This window comes from Mirounga leonina, unplaced genomic scaffold (assembly GCF_011800145.1).
Source record: "Mirounga leonina isolate KUSES-001 unplaced genomic scaffold, KU_Mleo_1.0 Mir_178, whole genome shotgun sequence".
In the NCBI taxonomy this organism is placed as follows: domain Eukaryota; kingdom Metazoa; phylum Chordata; class Mammalia; order Carnivora; family Phocidae; genus Mirounga; species Mirounga leonina.
The window spans coordinates 24,483,858-24,508,388 of NW_023270464.1; the positions used below are offsets into that span (position 1 = coordinate 24,483,858).

The window sequence follows — 24,531 nt, forward strand, 5'->3', positions numbered from 1 at the left end:
ACAGAGTCCAGGACCAGATGGCTTCACTGGTGAAATCTACCAAACATTCAAAGAAGAATTAATACCAGTTCTTCTCAAACTCTTCCAAAAAACAAAAGAGGAGGGAATTCTTCCAAACTCAGTTTATGAGGCCAGCATTACCCTGATACCAAAACCAGACAAGGATGCCACAAAATAGTAAAATGACAGACCAATATCCCTGATGAACATAGATGCAAAAATCCTCAACAAAATATTAGCAAACTGAGTTCAGCAATACATTAAAAGGATCATATACCATTTATTCTGGACCTACAGGGATACAGGGATGGTTCGATCTACAAATCAATCAACATGATACACCACATTAACAGAATGAAAGCTAAAAATCCTATGATCATCTCAGTAGATGTAGAAAAAACATTTGACAGAGTATAACATCCATTCATGATAAAAACTCTTCACAAAGTGGGTATGGGGAACGTAACTCAACGTAAGAAAGGCCATATATGACAAACTCACAGATGACGCCGTACTCAGTAGTGAAAAACTGAAAGCTTTTCTTCTAAGATCAGAGGCAGGACAAGAATCCCCCCCCCCCCCAACACACACACACTTTTATTTAACATAGTACTGGAAGTCCTAGCCAGAGCAATTGGCAAGAAAAAGAAATAAAAGGCATCCAGATTGGAAAGGAAAATGTAAAACTGTCACTATTTGCAGATAAAATGTTACTATATAGAGAAAACCCTAAAGACACCACCAAAAAGCTACTAGAACTAATAAACAATTCATTAAAGTTCCAGGATGCAAAATCAATATACAAAATTCCGTTGCATTTCTACACACTAATAATGACCTATCCAAAAGAAAAATATATCCCATTTATAATTGCTTCAAAAAATAGAATACCTAGGAATAAATGATCAAGGAGGTGAAAAACCTGTACACTGAAAACTATAAGACATTGATAAAAGAAATTGGAGACTACACAAATAAATAGGAAAATATACCATGCTCATGGATTGGAATAATTAATATCGTTAAAATGTCCATACTATGCAAAGCAATCTGCAAATTTAATGTAATCCCCATCAAAATTCCAATGACATTTTTCACAGAAGTAGAACAAATAATCCTAAAAACTTGTAGGAAACCACAAAAGACCCTGAATAGCCAGTGGAATCTTGAGAAAGAAGAACAACGCTGGAGGTACCATGCTCCCTGATTTCAAACTATACTACAAACCTTAGTAATCCAAACAGTATGGCACTAGAATGAAAACAGACACATAGATCAATAAAATAGAATAGAGAGCTCAGAAATAAACCCATGTTTATATGGTCAGTTAATCTACAACAGAAGAGGCTGGAATATACAATGGGGAAAGGACATTTTTTTAAATAAATGGTTGTTAGGAAAACTGGACAGCTAAATGCAAAAGAATGAAACTGGACTCCTGTCTTAACCATATACAAAAATTAACTCAAAGTGCATTAAAGACTTGTATGTATGACCTGAAACCATAATACTCTTAGAAGAAAAATAGGTAGCAAGCTCCTTGACACTGGTTTTAGTGATTTTTTTTTTTTAATCAAATTCCAAAGGCAAGGGGACAAAAGCAAAAATAAATGAGACTACATTAAACTAAAAAGCTCCTGCACAGTGAAGGAGGCCATCAACAAAGCGAAAAGTCAACCTACTGAATGGGAGAAGATATTTGCTAATCATATATCCACTAAGAGTTTATATCCAACATATATAAAGAATTCATACAACTAAATAACAACAACAAAAAAAAACTGATTAAGAATTAGGTGGAGAATCTGAATAGACATTTTGTTCAAAGAAGACAGATGGCCAACAGGCACATGAGAAGATGCTCAAGATCACTAATCCTCAAGGAAATTCAAGTCAAAATCACAGTGAGATATCACTTTATACCTGTCAGAATAACTAAAATCAAAAACACAAGCTACAGTGTTGACGAGGATGTGGAGAAAAAGGAACCTTCATGCACTATTGGTAGGAATGCAAACAGGTGCAGCACTGTGGAAAACAGGAGTTTCCTCAAAAAGGTTAAAAATAGAATTACTGTATGACCCAGTAATTCCACTATTAGGTATTTACCCAAAGAATACAGAAACACTAATTCAAAAAGATAGTATGCACTTCTGTGTTTACTGCAGCATTATTTACAATAGCCAGTTATGGAAGTAACCCAAGTATCCATCAGTAGGTAAATGGATAAAAAAAAGATGTTTTACACACACACACAGAGAGAGAGAGAGAGAGGAATATTATGCAGCCATAAAAAGAATGAAATCTTGCCATCAGAGAAAGATAATTAAGTGAAATCTAAACAACAAAACAAATAAAACAAAACCAAACCTAGACTCATAAATACAGAGAACAGAGTGGTGGCTGCCAGAGGGGAAGGGGGTTTGGGCTGGATGCCGAATTGATGAAGGGGATCCCGAGGCACAGACCTACAGTATAACATAAGTACATCATGCAGATGTAATGTACATCATGGGGAATAGAGTCAAGTAATACAGTTGACCCTTGAACCATGCAGGGCTTGGGGCACTGACCCTTCATGCAGTTGAAAATCTGTGTATAACTTTTGACTCCCCAGAAACTTAAAGTACTAACAGCCTACTGTAGACTGGAAGCCTTATCCATAACATAACCAGTCAATTAACAGAGATTTTGTACGATATGTATATTATATACTGTGTCCTCACAATGAAGTAAGCCAGGGAAAAGAAAACGCTATTAAAAAGATCGTGGGAAGAGAAAATATATTTACAATACTGTATTTATTGAAAAAATCCACGTATAAGTGAACCTGTGTTGTTCAAGGGTGAGCTGTATTGTATTAATTTTGTATGGTGACAGATGATACCTAGACTTGCTATGGTGATCATTTGCAATGTGTACAAATGTCGAATCACTATGTTTTACACATGAAACTAATAGAATGTTATATGTCAACTATATTTCGTTAAAAAAGACTGAATTATCTTTCTGGTAACTGTAAAAAATACATTGTGATATGAATAAGCAATCAAAGATTATACTGACATATATATGGAAACTGTCCTACAGATCTGTATCCGGTAGTTTATTAATAAAATTACAGTTGACCCCTGAACAACATGGGTTTGAACTGCACGGGTTCACTTATACATGGATTCTTTTCAGTAAATACCTATAAATGTATTTTCTCTTTCTTATGATCTGTTTACTAGCATTTTCTTTTCCTGAGCTTACTTTATTGTGAGGAACAGTATATAATACATATAACGCACAAAATCTGTGTTAATTGACTGTGTTGTATTATGGATAAAGCTTCTGGTCTACAGGAGGCTGTTAGTACTTAAGTTTCTGGGGCATCAAAAGTTATAGGCAGATTTTGGACTGCACAGGGGGTCAGCACTCTTAACCCCTGCCTTATTCAAGTTTAACTGTATGGTTATTTTTCTGGATTTTGTGATGATTATCATCTTTCTAAGATTGTAATTTACTGTGATTTCTTTCCTCATTCCAAATACATACTCTTTTTTTACATTAAAAAAAAGAAATAATAACTACAAATGACTGACCGCCTCCTTTCTGTTGGACTCTGTGCAGGATGCTTGATTTTCTTCTCTCATGTAGTTCTCAGGAGGGCTCTTCAGATGGGGAGAAGGGAGACTCAGGAGGTTCAGTCCCGTGCATAGGGTCCCAGAGCTGGGGAACGGCTGAGCTTTGGCCTGGCGTCTATCCCACCTTGGTCCTCACGCAGGAATGGGGGCACCCAGTAGTCATGGTCCCAAGTAACACAGTTGTGGAAGGTGTTTCTTTTTTCTTTATGCTTTTTAATATTTCCCTCCTCCTTTTTCTTGAGTTAGTATTTGTTACTTTTATCATCAAATGAAAAATACATTTAAATAAGTTAATGCAATAACCCAAGATTTGTATTGTATTTTTTGTAGTATTTACATTAATCAGTCTTTTTTTTTTCCTACCCGTAAAGGGCTTGTAACTCAATATTCACTGCATTAGAGAGAAGTCAAGAAGCAATTGAAATTACAAGTGAAGACCACATTATACAGGTTTGTTATTTGGGAAGTTCATTTTTCTGAATTTCTGGGATTGTTTGTTCTTCTAGGACTGAACCCCGCCAGTATGATCTTTTTTTTCTTTTCGAAGTTCAAGAGCCCAAGTTTTCCTTAGAGGATTATCAGAACAAAATTTATAAAATATGTACTTTAAAATAAGTTCCTTATAGATAAGAAAAGGTACTAATAATTACTTAAGGTGCTAGAAAATATTCTGTGGAAATACCACATTTGCATTTATTACTGTTCACCTTTTTGTTTATTTATTCAGCAAGAGGAGACTTTTATCCAAAGGGATTACCACTGGAGTAGGAGGAGGCTCTGACCATAAGGTCTGCAAGCTCTTGCCTTTCTCACTGTTTTTGAAGATCGTTTACACCTAAAGAAATTTACTAGAAACTACTCAGAATTTCCAGAATAACCTAGTAGTTGCTGAACAAATTACCCATTATTAGCAAAGCAGATTCATAAAAGCGGCTTAAGATAACGTAACTTGTACTTTTAGATAACAAAAGAGGGCTTGTACCAAGGAAATGCTCCTTTTGTCTGGGAATCAGCTGCACTTTGATGTCTGTTCTGAGCACTCCAGCTCTTCACTTTAATCTCACTTGAGCTTGCTCAGGAGGGAGCTGCCGATCGATTGCGGCTTTCAGGGGTCAGTGTCCTGAGAGGCAGCCTGGGCCAGTGCTGAGGGTACAGGCTGGTGGCAGGTGGGCCACGGTTGCAGGCAGCTGCCACGCCTTCCTAGCTGAGCATCGCTGGGCAAGTTCCTTAGTCTTTCTCAGCTGTACAGATGGGAATGATAGTCGTACTCACAACCACCTGCCTTTTGTCAGGAGGTTCTAAGTGGGTGAGTGTATGCAAAGTGCTCATCACTCCGGTGTCTGGCAAGGAAAATAGACCTTAAGCGATATCAGTTATTGCTTTATCATCATCACTATTTTATTATTATTACTATTAGCACATGCACAACTTTCCTATACGTTTTCTTCTAGTCTTGTGGTCCTCTCTGAAATTTAGCCATACGGCCTTGCATCTGTAAACATTTCCCAGTTCGTAGCCTGCTTTCCCAGCGCATTACTCATGTGTATCATGTGAGAGCAGCAACCTAGAGGTTTCATTCCCATTAAACAGATACACAGACTGAGACTTAGAGGGTTAAGTCACTGCTGGAGGAGAGCCTGGGTGCTTCGCACTTCAGTCTGGTGCTTCATTCTACTATGTCATCATCCAAAAAGCCCTTTTGTAGCACCTCAGGCCTGTCTCCACGTGGCTTCTTTCCTCTGTTGGTGTTCAAGTGGGATGGGGCCAGCTCCTCTCTCTGGGGCCCCAGGGACCACGGCAGGAAGCCCAGCCAGGTGTCCCAGAGCAGAGGCTTCTCTGGACTCCAGGGATCTCCTGGGGTTATGCTCTTATGGCTTTAGAACTGTCACGGTAAGCTCCAGGCTCCTAAGCTTTCTGGGCAGAAAACATGATAGCTTGGGGTGAAAAGCCTTGATTGTCCTCTTTTCAAATTCTCTTTTAATTTGCTTGATGTTGTTTCTCTTGTCTCCCCCCAGTATGCAAATCCTGCATTTGAAACAACCATGGGCTATCAGTCAGGCGAATTAATAGGAAAGGAGTTAGCAGAAGTGCCTATAAATGAAAAAAAGGCTGATTTGCTCGATACTATAAATTCATGCATCAGGATAGGCAAGGTAAGTAAGAGGTCAGTACCTTTTTTACTTTCACGTAACAAAGAGGAAAGGAAGGAGGCGTATTCACTGAGTGTTGGTGCGTGCCAGGTGATCTGAGTCTTACTCTTCGCAGAAGCCCAGGGGAGTGTCAGTGGTGTCATCCCTATTATTCCCATTTTGCAGATGAGGAAACTAAGATCAAGAAAGTGTAGGATGTGATCAGCTATTATGCAGAATAACTTGGATTGACACTTGAAATCAGTGTCTTCATCTTTGTAATAAGTAAATTGACCTTGCTAATAATGGATCATCTAAGTGGTAGATGTTGGCAAGTGGCTTAGGGTAGAGGACTGCCAGTGGGGTCCGAGTGTCAGAACACATCTGAGCCCAGCAATTCTCTGAGCCTCGTGCATCTGTCCAGCCTTTTTTGGAATGTCTCCTGTGTGCCCGCACTCTGCTAGATTCTGGTATAGAAAGAGGGGCAAAACATAAACAGCTGCCTTAGAGAACTCCTATTCCAGGCTGTGAACACAACAGGTCACATAATCACGGCGCTGGAGGGACAGACAGAAGGCAGGCAGGCTCAGTCTGAAAGGACATTTCTCAGAGCACTAGCTTCTGCTGCACCTCACTGTTACTGGGTTTTCAGGTGTGATGACAAGGAAAAGGCTATTGCTTCTCATAGTCTTTCCTGCTGGGCTCTTTTTAACTTTAGGAAGTTGGGGAGAGACTATTAATCTGATCATTCAAAACACTTGAAAACACTGGTGACCTGCTGTCTGGCCTGCTCCTCTGTGGCATCCGGCCAGCATCTTTCCCGTAGCCCAGCAGAGCATTCTGTCATGGGGGGCAGAAGGGCTCTGCAGAGTCTGTACCCCCACTTTACCTGGGCCCTTGAGATGCTGTTTGTGGGCTCGTGTCCCTTTGCTCTCCCGTGGCTCTGAGCACACCAGTTTGCCTTGCAGTGAAAACAAGGAGAGGGCAGGCTGGCTGTGAGGGCCCAGTGACCTACACCCAGGGGAAAACAAGAGTAGGCACAACCCGAATCCCATTCTGCCTCCACCTTTCTGTCAAGGATGATGATTTTCTTGCTGGCGAGAGGCAGGTCCTTTGGAAAGAGCAATGAAGGCTAAGATGGATGAAGAGCCCCTCAGGTGCTCAGGCATAGTGCCTGAGCTGGACTCCGGGTTCCCTCGCTCAGTTAGAAGGGGCGTCCTCAGAAGGCAGTGACCAAACAGCAGTCTTCCTGACCCAGCAGCCTTGGGGGGCTTTACCGTGGCCTTCCCGATCCTGCTAGAGAAGGGGTCAGCCGGTGGTTTTGTTGTGAGTGTCGGGTGGGCATGAGCCAGAGAGGACGGCCCTCATGTGCCTCGATCTGGCCACAGGGACACCGAGACATCCCACCCGTCACTGAGGAGAGCGAGTGGAGATGGGGAGGGGCGGTTAGTGGATGAGCGCGAGGCCCTGGGGTCCATCCAGATCCATGTGAACAGCGTCTCGCCTCCTAAGTGGTGTTACTGGCACCAGGTACAAAGGGCCTCGAGCCTGAGCAACAGGAGACCTGTTCTCTAAAATCTGTGTTTATCGTGAGCAGAGAATATGAAAGATTATCATATTGTCGACCTCAGTACCACTTTATTTCAAAAAGGAGCGTGGTTGTTTATTTGTCGTGTCTTGGAGTTCCTGGGGAGGCACACGAGCAGCCACTTGGCCTCTGTCGCTACCCGGCTGGTTTGCTGGCAGCGCTGCAGCCGGCCTGGCCGCTTAGTTGGGCGGATTTTTTGAGGTGAAAGAATATATGGCCTTTCTGATTGAGTCTCCCTAGGGAGGGAGAAGCAGGGCTTGCTGAGGGGTCAGCCAGCCCTGGGTGGCAGCGGCACTGGGCTCAGTGGAGAGAGCTCAGAGGTGCCCTGGGAACCAGAATGGGGACCCAGGCAGTGGTTAGGTGATGGGCGGGGGCTTCAGAGGGTCAGAGCTCAGGTGTGCCACTTGGGGGCGGAGAAGAAATTCTGATGTTCAGAGAGCCTGGCAAACACGGCTCTCCACAAACCCCCTCCACCTGTTGTTCTCAGCCTGCGGCTCCTCTCCGGGGTACATCGCTACTATGACATGACCTTGATCTTCAGCCTCCACGCTCATATGCTGCTTTGCATCCCCATGTATATCCTTCCCGATTCCCTCCCTTTCCTCATCCCCAAGACTTCTCTGGCAAGGCTCTAGAACCCATGCTCTCCTCTTCTCACGCACCAGGGGCTCTTCCCTTGCAAATCGTGTCTCGTAGGTGCCGAGTAAATGTTGGGGGCTCGATGCCGGCCTGTAATCATGACGTTTGGCTGCAGAGCCCTCTAGCTTTTAGAAACTTGGAGCTCCCGTGGTGCCTCTACTTTCCTCCCTCACAGGCTCCCCTCTTCTCCCGACTCTTCTTCACGTTTCCTCCCGGGTTTACCAGGGTTCTTCGTCCCTGCTGTGTTCCTCAGAAAGCTCCTTGTTAGCTGCTCTGCATAGATGACCCACTCCTCCCCACTTTTAGCCCCAGCTGCTCTCCAAGGTCTCGTGCAACTTCCTGGCATCATCTTGAAATCACCTTGTCTAACAGCGACTTTTCTCTCATCCCCATTAACCAAAAAACCCACGCTCTCCAGCCTCTGCCATCTCTGCTTGTTGGCTGGCCTCACACTTGCCTGGGCTTCCATTCCTGGAATGGTTTTACTTCCTCTCTACCCTTCAGTGTCCAGGGGGCCTCCTTCCCTGCCCTGGGCTGTGGTGGCTGAATCCAGTCAGGGCCCTTTGCCCTGGGACCTCCACCTCCAGTCAGCACACTGGACGCTCCCCAGGGGTTAGTCTGATCACACCGCTCCCCCAGCGTAGAGTTCACATCCCTTGGCCTGGCTACAGGGATTCTACACTCTGACCTTGGCCTACCTTTTCCATTCGGGGAACAAAAGCCCCAGTGTCCCTTGACCGTTGACCATGTGCAGGCCCTGTGCAAGCCCTGGGGCCAGAGCAGCCCGATGACTGGGCGCCCAGAGCGGGCTGTCTCAGCAGAGAAGCCCAGCTCGGTGCTTAGCCTGCCCCAGAACAGAAGCGGGGTGTGGGCCTTAGTACAGTTCTGAGGGGACCCGGCCCGGGGAGACCTGTGCAAAACCCCCTGGGCCGGAAACAGGCCATTTACTGAATGTTTGCTATGTGTCCGACTTCGCTCAGACTTTCTGTGCATTACCAGATGTGATCTTCATAATCGCATTCTAAGGTAGTACTCTGTTATTCTTAAGAACTAAAACTCATGTATTTATAATAGGTCAGTATTTTTGATAAGAAATATGATCTGTGGTAAGTAAGAAGTTCTTGTTTCTGTTAGTGACTGGGGAACTTACAGGCCCAGCTGTTCCCCAAGCAGAGGCACTGGCTCAGTTTCCCTGATCCTCAGCTGCACCACTGAGCCCTGGCTGAACTGGCTTCTTAGTCCCCTGCTTGGGATCTGGCGGCTGCTCACGTCTATGCAGAAAGGATTGGAGAAGGTCCTGCATGTGTATTTTAAAGTGCTGATTGATGGATGGACTGAACCGGTCTCCCATTTTTCTCCCTCTCTTTTGTATAACAGCGCTATTGAGAGAATTCTCCATTGAGAATAATTGAGAATTCACATACTATACAATTCGCCCATTTAAAGTCTACAGTTCACTGGTGTCTGGTCTATTCACAGAGTTTTGCAAACATCACCACAACCAATTTCCCCCATTTCTCTGGATAGTGAGCTTCAGAAGTAAGTCTCGTACCTATCTGCGGCAGCCTCCTGCGGCGGATACGTGGGCTGTGCATACGGAAGGCAGGCGGTAGCTTCCTGCCTCGGAACCCCTGTTTGGCCCTTGCCTGGCACAGGCCAGTCTCCCCTCAGAACTGCAGTGCGTAAGACCCTCACCTCCCTTCTGCTCGGGGCCAGTAAGCACGGAGCTGGGCTCTCGGGCTGTCTCATACTTTAGTCCTTCCTTGGCACACAGTGTTTTCAGAAGTACACCGGGGAGCGTCAGGAACCGTCCTTTGCTTCTGTCAGAATGTCCTGGCTTCTGCTGCATCCACTTTCGTAGAGGAGCCTGAAGGGGAGATTCTCCTGTTGGCATTTGCATGCAGGTTGCCAGGCTGGAAGCATGGAAGATTCCAGAACGGACCCTGTGTAAGGGTCTGGACAGGAGATTTGAGCTAGCCACCGAGGCTGCCGTGGTGGTCTGCTTCCTGCCTCGGTCAGCCCCAGGTCCTAAGGGATCTAGAAGGTCAGGAAGGTTAGGGAACACCCTAAGAGTTGAGTGTCCTGCAGTGGATTTTAGGGCTATTTCTAGCTGAAGCACGTTTTAGGTGGTGACAAAACCCAGCTCCGTCCCAGGCTTCTCTGCACTTCCCAAGAGTAGGGGTACCACCCCCAGCCCCCGTTCTCACTGTGGTCATGGCCTGCGCACACCTCCTCTTGCAGACTGTGGTTTCACTCGGATCCATGCGTATTCTGTCTGATCGTGAGAGCGCGGCTGATGTAGCTGTGGCCCTGGCTTTTAAGGTCTCACCGATTTCTCCTCCCTGAGTCCGGACCTGTCTGTGCTCCTCCTCCACCTCCCTCACATGTCCCAGAGGGTGGAAGCAGGCCACTGGGCTAGTGGCAGCAGAGGTGGCCCCTCCTCTGGCCCTGTCCCGAGGTTTGCCGCCTCCCAGATGCAGGGGCAGAGGCCATGCCACTCCTCCACTGCAGCAGGCAGGGGCTCGGAGAGTGCGAGGAGCCTGGGTGCTGCAGCCGGGGAGCATTCTTCACTCGTGGGCCCAGGCCCTCTTTTGCCAGCAGACAGCCCCTGAAAACCTGTGACCACTCACACCGTGGCGAGCTGGCGTTTGGACTTGGGAAAGGGTCACATACCCAAAATTGTGTTTGTGGTTGGGGTAGTTTTTTATCCTAATTGCTTTAGCCGTGGTAAATGAATCAGAACCTGAAGTGGTAGATGTTCTTGGGTTTATGTTTTGAATGCACGGTATAATGATGCTTACATTCCATTTATAGGAGTGGCAAGGAATCTACCACGCCAAAAAGAAAAATGGAGATAATGTGCAACAAAATGTGAAGATAATACCTGTCATTGGACAGGGAGGGTAAGTGGAAAAACCAGGTACTCCAGTCAATATGCCATGTTTGGCTTAGTGCAAAATTTGCTCTGAATACTTCAGTAAGCTAAGAACTGCATGCAGATATTTAAAAGAAAGACTTGTCACAAGGTCAGGTGTCATCAGAGAACAGCCTTCCAGGTTACAGCATCTTCATGGCTGCAGCCTAACACCATCCCCCCACCCCCCGCCACCGCCCCCAGCTTGCGGCCCAGAGCCACCAGGCTCCAGACGGTCTTGCTTCCGCTGCATGGACCAAGAGAGACTGAAGTATTCCCATTAGAATGTCACGTTATTAAGCTGTGTGGTAAGAACACTGACTGGTAGACTCCCTATCTTTAAAAGATTTTTAGCTAATATGAAAGCCTGTGTATTATTTCTGCGTAAACCTATCAGACTAGATAAAGGTATTTAAAATCCTCCCATTTATAGCAACTCTCATATAAAACAGATGTGACTACAGGGCGCCTGGGTGGCTCAGTTGGTTGGGCGACTGCCTTCGTCTCAGGTCATGATCCTGGAGTCCCGGGATCGAGTCCCGCATCGGGCTCCCTGCTCGGCAGGGAGTCTGCTTCTCCCTCTGACCCTTCTCCCTCTCATGCTCTCTGTCTCTCATTCTCTCTCTCTCAAATAAATAAATAAAATCTTTAAAAAAAAAAAAAAAAAAACAGATGTGACTACAGATTGCAAAGTATTATATATCAGGAGCCTAAAAATTTCATATGGTTTGTCTCAGAATCTATCTTAAATAATATGAACAATGGGAACTTATGAATATGAATTACAGGACACCCAACAATAAAATATGCAACTGTTAGAAATGATCATAGAAAATTAAGTGGTAAGGAAAAATGCTGAAGATAAACACAAAAATCAGACTGTAAAATCATACCTAGTGTATGATCACTCTCCTAAAAAGGAAGGAAAGAAAAGAGCAGGAGGAGATGTGGCAGTGGTGGTAACAGCAGGTGCTGCCATTTCTCAAGCTCGTCCCTCAGTGGGCAGGCTCTCGGTGCCCTCCTAAGCGCACACTGTGGCCTGGGCACTGTGATCATCTCCATTTTACAGATGAGGAAACTGAGGCCCGAGGCGGGAGGTTTCTGGCCCAGGGTCCGCCGCCGGCACTGGGCGGAGCGGGGCCGCCGAGCTGACTGCAGGGCCCCCTGTTTTGCTGCCCGTTGGCAATGGCCTCAGGGAGGTGGGTCTGTGTGGGCTCTCTGTCCCGATCTTTGCCTTTTTATGTCCTTCTCCAAATTTTTTTTTGCGATCAGTAGAGGGCTTTGACGATCCAGGGGAAAAACTGGAAAAGTGGAAGGCCCAGTAGGTGAGTGAGGAGTCCAGTTGGCAGTGCGTGGTTGTAGACCCCCCGCTGGTGAGCTCAGTGTGGCCTGTGGTGCCGCCCTGAATGGCCATGAGTGCGGCGTCCACTGGAACCTGAGGAGGAACGTCCGTGAAAATGAAAACATGCTAAGGAATGAAAGGCTTTTGGTTGGTTAACATGCAGTCCATTGTTTAAAACACCAGTATTTTTTATTGTATGTTGTGACGACTTGGAAGAATTGTGTTGTTTTCACTGAAGAGTCCACTTCTGTTCGGCACAGACACCAGAGGATGCTTGTAGACTCTCGCCTTTTTATTGGTGGCCTTGGCCACAAACAATAGAAATGCTCCCCTCAGAGCATTTTGTAGACTGTGAAAGAGAGATGCTCTTTCATAATAAAAATTAGCTGCATACCCCTCAGACTAGGGAGCCAGGAGAGAAATAACGCCTTGTTTTCTACTTGCAGAAAAATTAGACACTATGTGTCCATTATCAGAGTGTGCAATGGCAGCAATAAGGTAGGTAAGGGGAGCCCTGGGGACCCCAGGGGTGCCCAGCAAGATTCCCCCGATTGCGTGACTAGACAATCAGAACTAATGGCTTTTACATTCATTTTTAGGCTGAGAAAATAACTGAATGTGTTCAGTCTGACACTCATACAGGTATGGTGCTCCACGTTCATTCTTAGGGGTCATCAGGCTTGTGGAAAAGATAAAACCAGGCCCTTACTCTGCCGAGCTCGCCTTGTGCACCGGGGGGACTGTATCTTCCCAGCACCGCGGCAGCGTGTCTCTCCCTAACTGCCCAGTATGGTTGATGAGCCGAAGGGCCTGAGCACTCGTGGGCATTCTGACAGGCGTCCTGGGGTGGGTCTCAGCCTCTGGGGGGAGAACTGGTCACCTCAGATTCATGAACTTGCATCAAGAGGTGTGGAGGGAAGAGTGACTTGTTGGCCCCACCTGCACTTGACGAGGCAGCAGTGCTGAGTGTCAGACTACAGACAGTACTCGAGCAGGACATCTTCACCCCCTGACCGTAGTCCCCTGCAGCCCATGGGGCGGTAGCTGGACCCCATCAGACTTGGCTCACCTCATATCTGTCCCCTGTTGTGCCTCAGACACCACCCACTCGCTCGTCCCCACGTCCGTGTTCCCGCGCATGTTTTTCCCTGGCCCGGAATTGCCCGTTTCCCTCAAGCATGTGCCGGGGCCTCAGCTAGCCGCCTTCCTCCTCAGGCGGTCGCCCGTGAGAGGCCGGCCTGTGATGGTGCCGAGCTCCTGGAGCTCCACGCCCGAGGCTCTGCGTCACACCCAAGGAGCCTCCATCCCTCGGCTGTTAGGGACGTGCTCGCTGCAGTACCAGAACATCATTCGTTCATTCCGGGAATGCGTCCCTTGTGTTTTTCTGAGCATTTACTGTGCATAAAACACCCTGCCAAGTGCTTAAATGACAGCATATTTAACTGAAGCCTTGCAGTGAACCAGTGGGGTAGACATTTTGTGGCTGAAGGTCCCTTTTTACGGGTAAGGAAACTGCAGGGCCGATTCGCCCAAGGATTGTCCGTGTAGGACACAGAGCTGGCATTGGAATGCTGACGGCCCGCTCCAAAGCTCGGAAGCACACACTGGGCAGCTCCCTGCGGGGGCAGGCAGGGCTTTGACCTGGAAAGAAGAGCGACTGTCCACAGGGGACAGAGCAGTGATAAGAAGTGAGGAGTAGTGGGTGGGAAAGGGCTAGTGGTACCATGATGACCTAGAGGGGAAGGTTCCAGTTAGGGGAGGTAGACTCGACCAAGGAGAGGGGTGTGGGAGGAAAGCATCCCAGAAATAAAAACAGTCCTAGAAGAGGGAAAGGTCAGAGCATGTTTGAGAAAGAGCAGGAATAAAATTTGATCAGCGTGGAAAGGGGAGTTGGGATTGTGAAGGATCCCTGGATGCCAGGTAGGAGATGAGGATTTTCATCTGTAGGCAGTGGGAGTCTGAGGACTTTTGAGCAGGGAGTGGTGTGCTGACTTCTGAGCTCTTAAGAACCTCGTAGAACAGTGTGGAGCAGAGATTCCGTAGGAGGAGGGACCAGAGACAGGCATACCAATAATGCTGCAGGCTAGAGGAGAGAAAGCAATGGCCACGGCATTGCAAGGTGCTGACAGGAGGAAAAGAGGGGAGTGGATGGATGGTGGTGGGACCAGAGAGAGGGAGGCAGGAAGGAGTCGTCGGAGAGGCAGTTTGTAGGTCTGGAGATGCGGGGCATGGCCCTAGGGCTGGGCAGGATGGATTTGGAAAGTGTTCCTCGTGAGGTCCAGGGTTTGTGTGTTCACTCATCTCTTCGCTCTTTCTACCACTTTCTGTTGCATACCGGCGCCCTTGTCCCTGTGTTCTGTAAAGAGGTGGGGACTGGAGATGTAAACTTGCTGGCCAGCAAAGCATTCACAAGTAACTTAGGTATGGACGTGACGAAGTGGAGTCCAGGGGGGTACGGGGGGGGCGCAGGCTTCGAGGTTACTGAGGAAGACATGGCAGGGCAGGAGCAGGGAAGCCAGTTCCTGGAGACCCACGGGCACTGGGCTCAGAGAGGGAGCGGGGAGCCGGAATGAGTTACTGAAGTCGGGGAAGGGAGAAGGGGAAGCGTGGATCATGGTCCCAACCGGCCACACACACACAGGAGGGCAGAGGCAGAGGCCGAGAGGGACCTTGGCTCTTGCATCCCAGAACACACTTATGACCTGTGGAAATGCAGGGTCAGGAGGGCCAAACTGTAGGACCGGAGGGGTCAGGATGGGGGCCACACATGTAGGCCTCTGCCAGGACAGTGACCCTTACACTGCAAGATCATGGGGTGCCTTTACTTGGATTTTTTTTTTTTTTTCTTCCGGAAGAGCCCTGTGAAGTAGGCCTGGCTGTTATTAAGACCTCTTTATTACAGAGAAGGAAACTCGGTTTCTGAGGGTCAGAAGGCTTCAGTGCCACCTCAGTGTCGGGCAGAGTCAGTGACACAGTGCTCGGTGTTAGGCAAGGAAGGACTCCCTTCCTTGGAGGGACGGCTGGGCCGTTCTGTTAGCCCACTTTGTGATCAGTGCCCACTGTGGAGTCTTCCCATCGCAGCCCGCTGAGCTGGCTGGCTGTCAGGTCTCCCTCCCGTCCCTGGCAGCATACCCACCTTGATGTCCCAAAGACTGCCAAATGTCTTGCCTTGGGAAGGCAGTGACGCTGTCGTAGGCCCCGGACCAGCCACAACCCTTGGTTTTACACACAGCACAAGCACTTCTAAAGCAGAAAAGGAGTTCCTCAAAGGAAATCGGGGGGCTCACAGTTGCACCAAAAAGCTTAAGAATCAGTCGGAGAAGAAGGGCAGGAATGACAGGAAGCTGGGCGGCCACCCCTTCTGTGGAAGGTGTGCCCTGGTGCCGCCACCAGCGTGGCAGAGTGGTTCCCCCACAGCCCTGCTGCCCTGCCCCACCAGACTCCGGCGGAAGCACTCATCCGGCTGGCCTGGGTCACTGTCCACTCTGTCGCTGACACAGAATGGAGTAGGGGGGGGGGTCTCTCGCCTTCCCCCTTCTGTAGTGGCCGTCATGAGAAAGGGGATTCTGGGGGTCCAGGAAAATAATATGTTCCCAGCACCTGGCCCCTTTTTCCTGGCCTCTGTATTGTTTTCACATGATACTGAGTCTCAGCCAAGACACTCAGTGTGGCAGCTGTCCACTCTGTAAACCTGCAGGTGGTCTGGACCGAGCCCGGAACCTGGCTTCAGGCAGCCAGAGATGAACATGGGAGTTCACTGTCAGATGGATGGGGGCAATAATCTGCATAGACTGTCCTTTGTACCACAGCGGGGGTGAACTGGGAAGCACTTCCCAGCAGTGATGACATGGTTGAGCCCGTGTCTGGGACAGAGGGAGGGGTCAGCCCAAGGACAGGAAGAGCATTCCTGGAGGGACGAGCTGCACGCACAAAGCCATCGAGACAGGCGAGGCTGAGTCAGGCCAGCTTGGATTTCATCCTGTAAGCAGAGGAGGGCCGGGGAGTCTTTCCTTAAATAGGTAAATGAAAAGGGGTCCCTTCCAGTAAAGATAGTCATGGTGATGGTGTGGAGAAAAGAGGCAAAGAGACTGGATTCGGAGATACTTCGGTATAATCAGTTCTGGGAAGCAGCTCAGTATGAGGGATGAAGGGAAAACACTAGAGAATGTCCCCACAATTTCTAGCTTGACCACTGCATGATGTGAATGAAACTAAGAAGTACAGGAGAAAGAGCAGGTTTGTGCAGGGAGAATTCAGCGAGTTTAGATTTGAACTTGGTCCATCTAGGGTGCCTGGAATGGCCCTGTGGAGCTGTCCAGTGGCATACGGAGAGGCCAGGGCCATGGGGCAGCGCTCCTGGTGAGAGGAGGGGAGGGAGGCAAGAAGACAGCTCTGTGCATGGGAGCCCAGCAGTAGCAGACAGGGGATGTGGCAGTCATTCATGCAACCAGCATTCTGTGCACAGCCACCACGTGCCCGGCAGTGTGACTCTCTGCTGGTGAGAAACCTGCAGTCTATGTTTCATGGGTAGGGGGCGGGGTAGCGCAGAGGATGAGGTGAGGGGCAGGAACAGCCTCCCCGGGAGGGTGACAAGTGGCAGGCCGGGCAGCATGGCCTGGGGCGTCAGCGTCTCTTACAGGTACTCCCGGGTGCTACAGGGTCAGGCCTGTGGACACAGGCCTCCTAGACCGCTGGCGGGACTTGGGGCGCTGCTCTGCATCTGGAGCAGGCAAGCTTTCTCCGGCAGTGGAGGTAGAGAGGCCAGGGAGAAGGAGGACTGACCAGGAGCTGGCTTTTGGGAGGTCGGTGGTCCCAGGGCAGAGCAAGCATTCCATACAATGCTTGAACTGTTGGGAGGGTCCCGGAAAGTTCTCTGAAAGTCTGCTGTGTTCCCGGCAAGTCCTGCCGGACACCCAGTTCTCGGCTTCCCCATCTTCTCCTTCCAGAGCACCCGTTGCTGTAGGAATGGAGGCAACTGCTGTTCACATGAATGCCTGCCATCCTCACTGCTGCTCCCCGTTCCCTGGATTTACTGCTCAAGCGGTGGGTGGTGTGGAAGGATCACGTTTGATGCAACAGGAAATCGAGAGCAGAGAGCTGAAGTCACAGGTGGTGCTGAGCCCACGCCCTGGTATTTGGAGGCCTACTAGCCTTCTGTCCATTAATAGGCCAGGTGCCTCGAGCACTCCATATTTGTGGTGCACTCACTAGGTGAGAGGGCCTGGACTCGTGCTCCTTCAGGGCTTGCCGTCATCCCCCAGTGGTCCCCGAGTCAGCTTCTGAGAGTCGGCCCCCCCCCAGCAGGTGCAAGCTGTTTGAGATTGGTCTACACGGTGCTGCCAGGCTCCAGCGGGGAGCAGGGACCTCACTGAGGCTCTTGGGAGCAGGAAGATGGAGTATGTACATAGCGATAAAATAACTTTGAAACGTTCGGTACAAATGAGAGCCTGGAAAGCCTGCTTCTCTCCTTCCACTTTTGCCATATTCTGGTCCTTGGTACACGCAGTGCATTTCCTTCTCTGCAGCCACATCTCCACAGGCACAAGCAGCTTCCTCCTCTCGGAAATGCCGCCGCCTCTTCGTGGCTCCGTGTACAAAACCTAACTTACCTGCTCTCTGCCCCCCTTTCCCAGAGGAAAACCTGCCTTTTCTCCTCGGGACTCCTTCTGCCCTTCAAAGCTATTACTGTACCTCCTAGTTCACCTGCCTTTGTTTCCCTCCATCCCAGCCTGATTGTGGACCTGGACCATACCTTATTTGTCTTTGTATCCCTAATGCCTGGTGTAGGGCCCAGCACAGGGGAGGTGCCCAGTGACTGTCTGTGGATGGCTACAAGGGAGAAGCATGCGAGAGCCACCTCGTATGTTCAGTGCTGTCTTACCAGGTGGCTGTGGGGATGTAACCTCCATGGAGCTCAGAGGAAGGAGACAGGCCAGAGTCTGTTTCTGGCTGGAGGGGGGTGAGGGGATGTTCCACTTTGAGGGAGTGAGCATCTGGACAGAATACGGCGGGACTGTCCTGTCCTTGACTGGCAGCCAGGAAGCAGATCGGTTTGAGCTGCAGTACTTTGACCCATGCTGCCCACAGAGAATGGAATGAAGGGGACAAGATTGGGGACTGTGGTACCAGTGAGGGAGGCTGTCATTCTAATCCAGAGGAGGATGGTGAGTGTCTGAGCTAGGACAGGGACAGAGCAGGAGTAGATTGAAGACCTAGTTAGGAGATAAAATGTGTAGATTGAGCTGGGCAGTTGAGGGAGAAGAAGGGAGAAGTGTATGACTTGTTTCCAACTTCAGCAGATCTGGGGGAAGATGATGAGTGCACTGGAAGTGCCTGGGGTGTCCGACGGGAGGGGGCTGGTGGCCAGTTGAGATAGGAGTCTGGCTCTCAGGAGAAGCCTGGGATGAGACAGCAACACAGCAGCTAGTTAAAGCTGCAAGAAGAAATGAGATCTCCCAAGGAGATGCATTGTCTGGGAAGACCAGAAGAGCTAAGGACAAAACCTTGGGATCAAGGAGAGGGGAACCATGAAGAGGGGGGCTGAGGAAGAGGGAAGTTAGGAAGGAAGAGTAAAGGGACAGATGGAGAACCAGGAGTTTCCAGAAAGACTGGTCAGTGTGTCTAGTACCATAGTCAAGTCAGGTAAGAACTGAACTGTTTCCTTCCGATGTAGCAACAAGGAGCTGAGCAGATGTAGACCACGGGTGGGAGGCTCAGCGAGCGCGCCGGCTCGGTGATTGCTCATCAGCAGGGCAGCTCCCGGTTTCGACGTCTGTGAGATGGGGACAGGTTGGAGAGGCTCAGCAGTATGTGTAACACCCAGCAGGTGCCCAGAGGAGGGGGCTGGAAGGAAAGTCAGCTCTGCCTTGTCATTGATTTGGCATGGGGTCAGGGGGAGAGAGGAGTCAAAGACAGCCCCTCTTGGGAGCCTGGAAGAGCAGTGGCCCCGCTCACAGGAAGTGGGGGCAGCGGGGAGAAAGACAAACTGTCATTTGAAATAGACTCCAAACTAGTGTTCCCTATACCATGCTTGAAAAGAGAGATACATTCTTCCCTGGGACATTTTAAAACGTGTACTGTTAAAAAAAAATTTTTTTTCCCTTTGGGGCAAGGATGGGTGACAATCAAAATTTTTTCACCATTTTACTTGATTATATAGAAGTGTAATAGGAAAAATTTTCCTGAGTTGATTTCTTCTAGTTTTTACTTTACATCACAGGACTCTGTAATTATGTAATCTGGAACCTGTAAAGCACTTGTTTATGACTGTACCAGTTGGGACATTTTGAGAAAGTCCCCCCCCCCCCCCCCCCCCCACTTAAAACCTCATTGGTCAAACAAAGTCATCATCTCTGGGCACTCTGTTGATTTTTGTGTCTTCTTAATTGGTGTTCTAAATCATAAATTTTGTTATTTAAAAATTTTAGATCTGTAATTTTCCTAATACGTTGTTAAAATCCTTTTGAAGAGGTGATTTATAGTTTAATTGTTTCCACAGATCATCAGTCAGGCAAACATAAAGACAGAAGGAAAAGCTCACTAGATGTCAGAACTCTTGCTTCTCGAACAAGCGAAGGTAGGTGACAAAGACAAGGAGAAAATGTTGGACACGTGAATACCTGACATCCGTCCCCAGTCTCCTCTCCGGGTCACTGCCCCCCTCCAGTTCAAGACCGGGGAGGGGACCCTCTAGCAACCTGTGTCCATTTCCCCCTCCTCCGACTCCTGCCAGTGGGCTCCATTCTCAGCCTTTTGATGGAGTTAGGGAATAAAGAAAAACACATACATTTTACTATCCATCCTATAGTTGATTTTCTAAACTGTTAACAGCAGAGGATGTCAGTTTATCTGCTGTAATTGTATGGGTAATACATAATGCATTTGGAAATTCTTCATATATTCCATTGTGTGTTGCAGTTTGCCATGGAAACTTAACCTTTTGGTGGGGAGGTGAGCTGCATGTGGGCACGTGAAAGACTCTTACTAAGCAAATACTAAGTTTTAATTGGAAAATAATTTTTAAGATTACGTAGATATGTGGCCTGAATGATCTAGTAGTATTTAAAATGTGATGAAAATTACTAATACCGTATGGAGGCAAATATCACTGCTAGCTGTGTGCTTTCTTTGACCCAGAGATGAATGGGGAAGCATAAGGAGTTGGTTGGTACTAGATAAAAAGCCACAACTTTCCAGGGCAGTGGCAGCTCAGATGAGACAACGGAGATCCGGTGCCCTCAGGTTTGTTGTGAGGCTCAGAAAACACTGGAGATCCTGCACAGACCCCACCCTGCTGCGAGGGGAGCGGTGTGGTGTCACAGGCCAGAGCATGGGCTTTGGCCTCAGAGTGACCTTGATTCCAGTCCCAAGGTCATCTACTTCGTGTGCAACCTTGGCGGTAGACTTCTGTGCTTCCCTTTCATCACCATGAAATGGGGACAGTTATCCTGTGCACGGAGGGCTATGCCCGTGCACCCCCATGGTCCTCAGGCAGAGGGGCCAGGGACAGGGTCACCCTTCCCCACAACGGTCTTCCTCCCATGCTCTTACTAATATTTGTCCTTAGGCTGACTTGGTCCATTTCTGTATTTTTAAGAGGTAAACGTTTTTCTTTAATAGTTTGGGGTTTTATTTTTATTTTTTTAAAAGATTATTTGAGAGAGAGGGAGGGAGGGAGCTGGAGTGGGGGGTGGCAGAGGGAGAAGGAGAGGGAGAATCCACAAGCCGACTCCTCGGCTGAGCGCAGAGCCCGACTCAGGGCTCCATCCCAGGACCCTCAGATCATGACCTGAGCCGAAATCAAGAGTGGGCCGCCCAGCTGCGCAGCCACTGAGGCTCTGCATGTCTCTGGTTTTTTATCACTATTTTTAACTGAGTTTAGTTTACCCACAGTGAAATTCAGGTATTAAGTGTTCGGTTCTGTGAGTTTGGACAGTTCCATGAGCTCGGGTAACCACCATCCAAAGCAGATACAGAAACCACGCACGCACGCATGCATGCACTCACACACCTTGTACCACATCGAGGCAGCCCCTAGATTTCCAGCCCTGTAAGGCTGTCTGGCCTCTTCTTGTGCTTCGAAGACATGGAACCATACGGCCTGCACGCCCGGCGTCTGACTTCTTTCCCTCAGTGTTCTTGAGATCCCTCTGTGTGGTTAGACGTGCCAGGAGTTCGTCCTTTCTACTGCATGCAGTCCCCTGCTGGAGGGATGTGCTGCCCTTGATCCATTCTCTCATTCATGGGCATCTGTGTTCTCTTCCCACTTTGGGGCTGGTAAGAGTAAGGCTGCATGAATGTTCTTATGCGTTCCTGTCCTACCTAGAAGTGGAATTGCTGGCCTCTGGGCAGCTGCAGACGTCTGTCCACAAGGTGTTGTCCCACGTTCCTGCCCACTGCTGATGTGTGAGTAGTCCCGTTGCTTTGCAACCTCCCACACTTGGGTATCTCGGCATTTCAGCCATCCTGGTGGATATGGTTTTAATTTTAATTTTCCTGATGACGAATGAAGTGGAGTACCCCTTTCATCTGTTTACGGACCATTTGGACGTTCTCTTTTGAAGTGCTGTTCAGATATCTTGCCTGTTTTTATAATCGGGCTGTTTATCTCACTGGTTTGTAGGAATTCTTTATATATTCTAGATATGGATCCTGTTGGATTACATGCATCACAAATATATTTTGTTAGTCTCTGGTTTGCTTTTCACTCTCTTGATGGTCCTTAATGTGAACAGGAGTTCTTAATTTTAATAAAGCTCATTTTATCAATGTTTTCTATTATAAGCTGGTGCTTTTTTGTGTCCTGTTCAAGAAATCTTTCTCTCACCCAAGGTCAAGATATTCACCTGTGTTTTCTTGGAGAAGCTTTATTTTATCTTTCACCTTAGGTCTGTGATTCATTTCAAATTAATTTTTATATCTGGTGAGGATAGGGATCAAGGATGAATTTTCCCCCCACGTGGAAGTCCAGTTGGCCCACCACCATATTGAGAAAACCATTTTTTTTGCAGCAGCGCCATTATTGTAATCAGGTGACTATAAACATATGGTCATTTTCTGGACTCTTCGGTTTTCCTTGTTCTGTCGGTCTGCACGTGCACCAATACCACTATTGATTGCCACATCCGCTCCAGTAAGCCTTCTTACCTCGTAGCGTAAAGTTGTTCTTCACGATTGTCTTCGCCATCCTAGGCCCTCTGTGTTTCCATACAGCAGTTAGCATCAGCTTGTTAGCTCACTCACACACACGCACACACACACGCCACCTCCTGGGCTTGCATCTGGGAGTGTCTTGAATCTATAGATGGGTTTAGGGGAAATGGAAATCTCAATGATACTGAATCTTTCAAACCATGGATGCCTTCTGTGTCTCCCTTCAGGTGGCTTTTGTTTTCTCTCAGCAGCGTTTTGCATTTTCAGTGTGTAAATCCTACACATCTTTTCTTACATATATTCCTAAATATTGGTGGGTTTGGTGCTTTCATAATAGTGTTTTGTATTTCAATTTCTAATTGTTTGTTGCTAGTTTATAGAACTAGAGCTGGCCTTGTACCCGGTAACCTTGATAAACTTGCTCGTTGGTTGTCAGAGTAGTATTTATAAATTCCTTTGGACTTTCTGCACATAGGGCAGCCTTTATGCCCTGTAGTTCTTCTTCTTACTTTATTTATACTGGTTTCATTTTTTATAAGCATATGTCACTTTCATGACATTTTTTAAATGAGAACAGGTCCTCTTATGATTAGTGATAAAACAGTGGATTTTATTTTTGGTTTAATGACCTCATTGGGTAGAATGGAAAGTTGGCAACCATATGGTGGTCACCAAAATCAGATGTAAGGAGTGTTGTGGGTCCCCAAAATTTAAAGTACCTAAGAGCCCCTGAGTTGGTTCATCTTGCCCCGTGCTTCTCCTTAGACCTCAGTTTGGTGAACCAAGGCTGATGTATCAGGCTGTGGAACAGTCTGTGGTAAACAGCATTTGGCCTGACAGTGGGGCTTTCAGGGAGACACACAGAACTCTATGTGTATGTTTTTTTCCTGCCTGCACACTGCCCGGCCTTCACTTTACCCCAGAGGAACCGTATCTTGACAGGAGCACCAGAACATGAACAAACTTCAGACAGAGCCCAAGAGTTGCCTCCTGTCTCATGTGAGGGGTTTCCCTCATTGATGTAGATTAAGCATCACTGTGGAGAGCACCAAAAGCTGCCTTGAGAAATTTAAACAAAAACTCATGTATTTCGGTTAAGGGGGAATTGTGTTTATTGCTCCTGACATATATAAGACAAAGAGCTTGTGTGGCATTGTCTTCCAGAACATTTTTGCTCCTAGATAGCGGCAAACTGAATATTAAAAGCCTTATTGTTATAAACGCAGAAAGAGGCTAACTGTTTGGCCTTGACTTGCTAGATTGTTTCCTCTGTTTTTTCTCTGGCCTGTGACATCAGAAGTCCAGTCTGGGGGGGGCACGTGCATCCTAGTGCCTAGGACTGAAGGAAGCACAGTTGGTTCTGCCCGAACCCCAGGCTTGTTGGGATGGGGTGGCACTCGTTGTGGACACGCAGTTCCGGTCCTGCCCCTTCATCGTGCAGCTGGGCCCACGGAGGCCCTGGGGGAGGTGGGGGGAGCCAGGGAGGGCCCGGAGCCCTCAGCTGTCAACAGGTGCCTGGGGCCGTACATACTCTGATCTCTGCGTCATGTGGTCTCCCCACAGTTGGCAGCCAGAGGCGACACTCCTCCATGGCCCGGATACATTCCATGACGATCGAGGCGCCCATCACCAAGGTGGAGCAGTTTGTGGACGGTCTCCACCAAGCCCGCACAGAAGGCCCTGGCTCTCGGGGTTGAGTGTTTCTAGTGAGAGGAAACAGGCCTGCAACGACGATAATGCTCTCCTAGTTGTAGGAAGTGGCCCTCTCTAAAGAGAGAGGGTGTGGGACTTGAACACTGAGGCTAGTCTTAAGTTAGCCTGGAGCACTGTGGCCAGCCTGCCCCTCTGGATCGCTCTCCCACTGTTTGTAAGGTTATGAAACTCAAGTCTTCTTTCCATGTTGTAGGTAATCAACATTATCAATGCTGCCCAGGAAAGCAGCCCCATGGCTGTGACGGAAGCCTTAGACCGTGTCCTGGAAATTCTAAGAACCACTGAATTATATTCACCACAGTTTGGTGCTAAGGATGATGATCCTCATGCCAATGACCTTGTTGGGGGCTTAATGTCTGTAAGTACATTTGACCAGGCTGCTGGCTAGAGTCTTCTGTTCTTGTCTGTTTTCCCAGAGGTTATTT

The 24,531-nt window shown here is 48.1% G+C and overlaps 1 protein-coding gene across 4 annotated transcripts in view; it reads left to right on the top strand.

Moving 5' to 3' along the window:
• Positions 1-24,531, top strand: part of PDE8A (phosphodiesterase 8A) — a 143,015-nt gene that overhangs the window by 90,689 nt on the left and 27,795 nt on the right. For all 4 annotated transcript variants that reach the window (XM_035024214.1, XM_035024213.1, XM_035024215.1 and 1 more), the window contains 8 exons: positions 4,001-4,079; positions 5,645-5,782; positions 10,800-10,888; positions 12,688-12,739; positions 12,841-12,883; positions 19,740-19,817; positions 23,957-24,027; positions 24,300-24,464. In XM_035024214.1, coding sequence (XP_034880105.1) covers positions 4,001-4,079; positions 5,645-5,782; positions 10,800-10,888; positions 12,688-12,739; positions 12,841-12,883; positions 19,740-19,817; positions 23,957-24,027; positions 24,300-24,464 — 715 coding nt within the window. The remainder of the gene's footprint in view (positions 1-4,000; positions 4,080-5,644; positions 5,783-10,799; positions 10,889-12,687; positions 12,740-12,840; positions 12,884-19,739; positions 19,818-23,956; positions 24,028-24,299; positions 24,465-24,531) is intronic.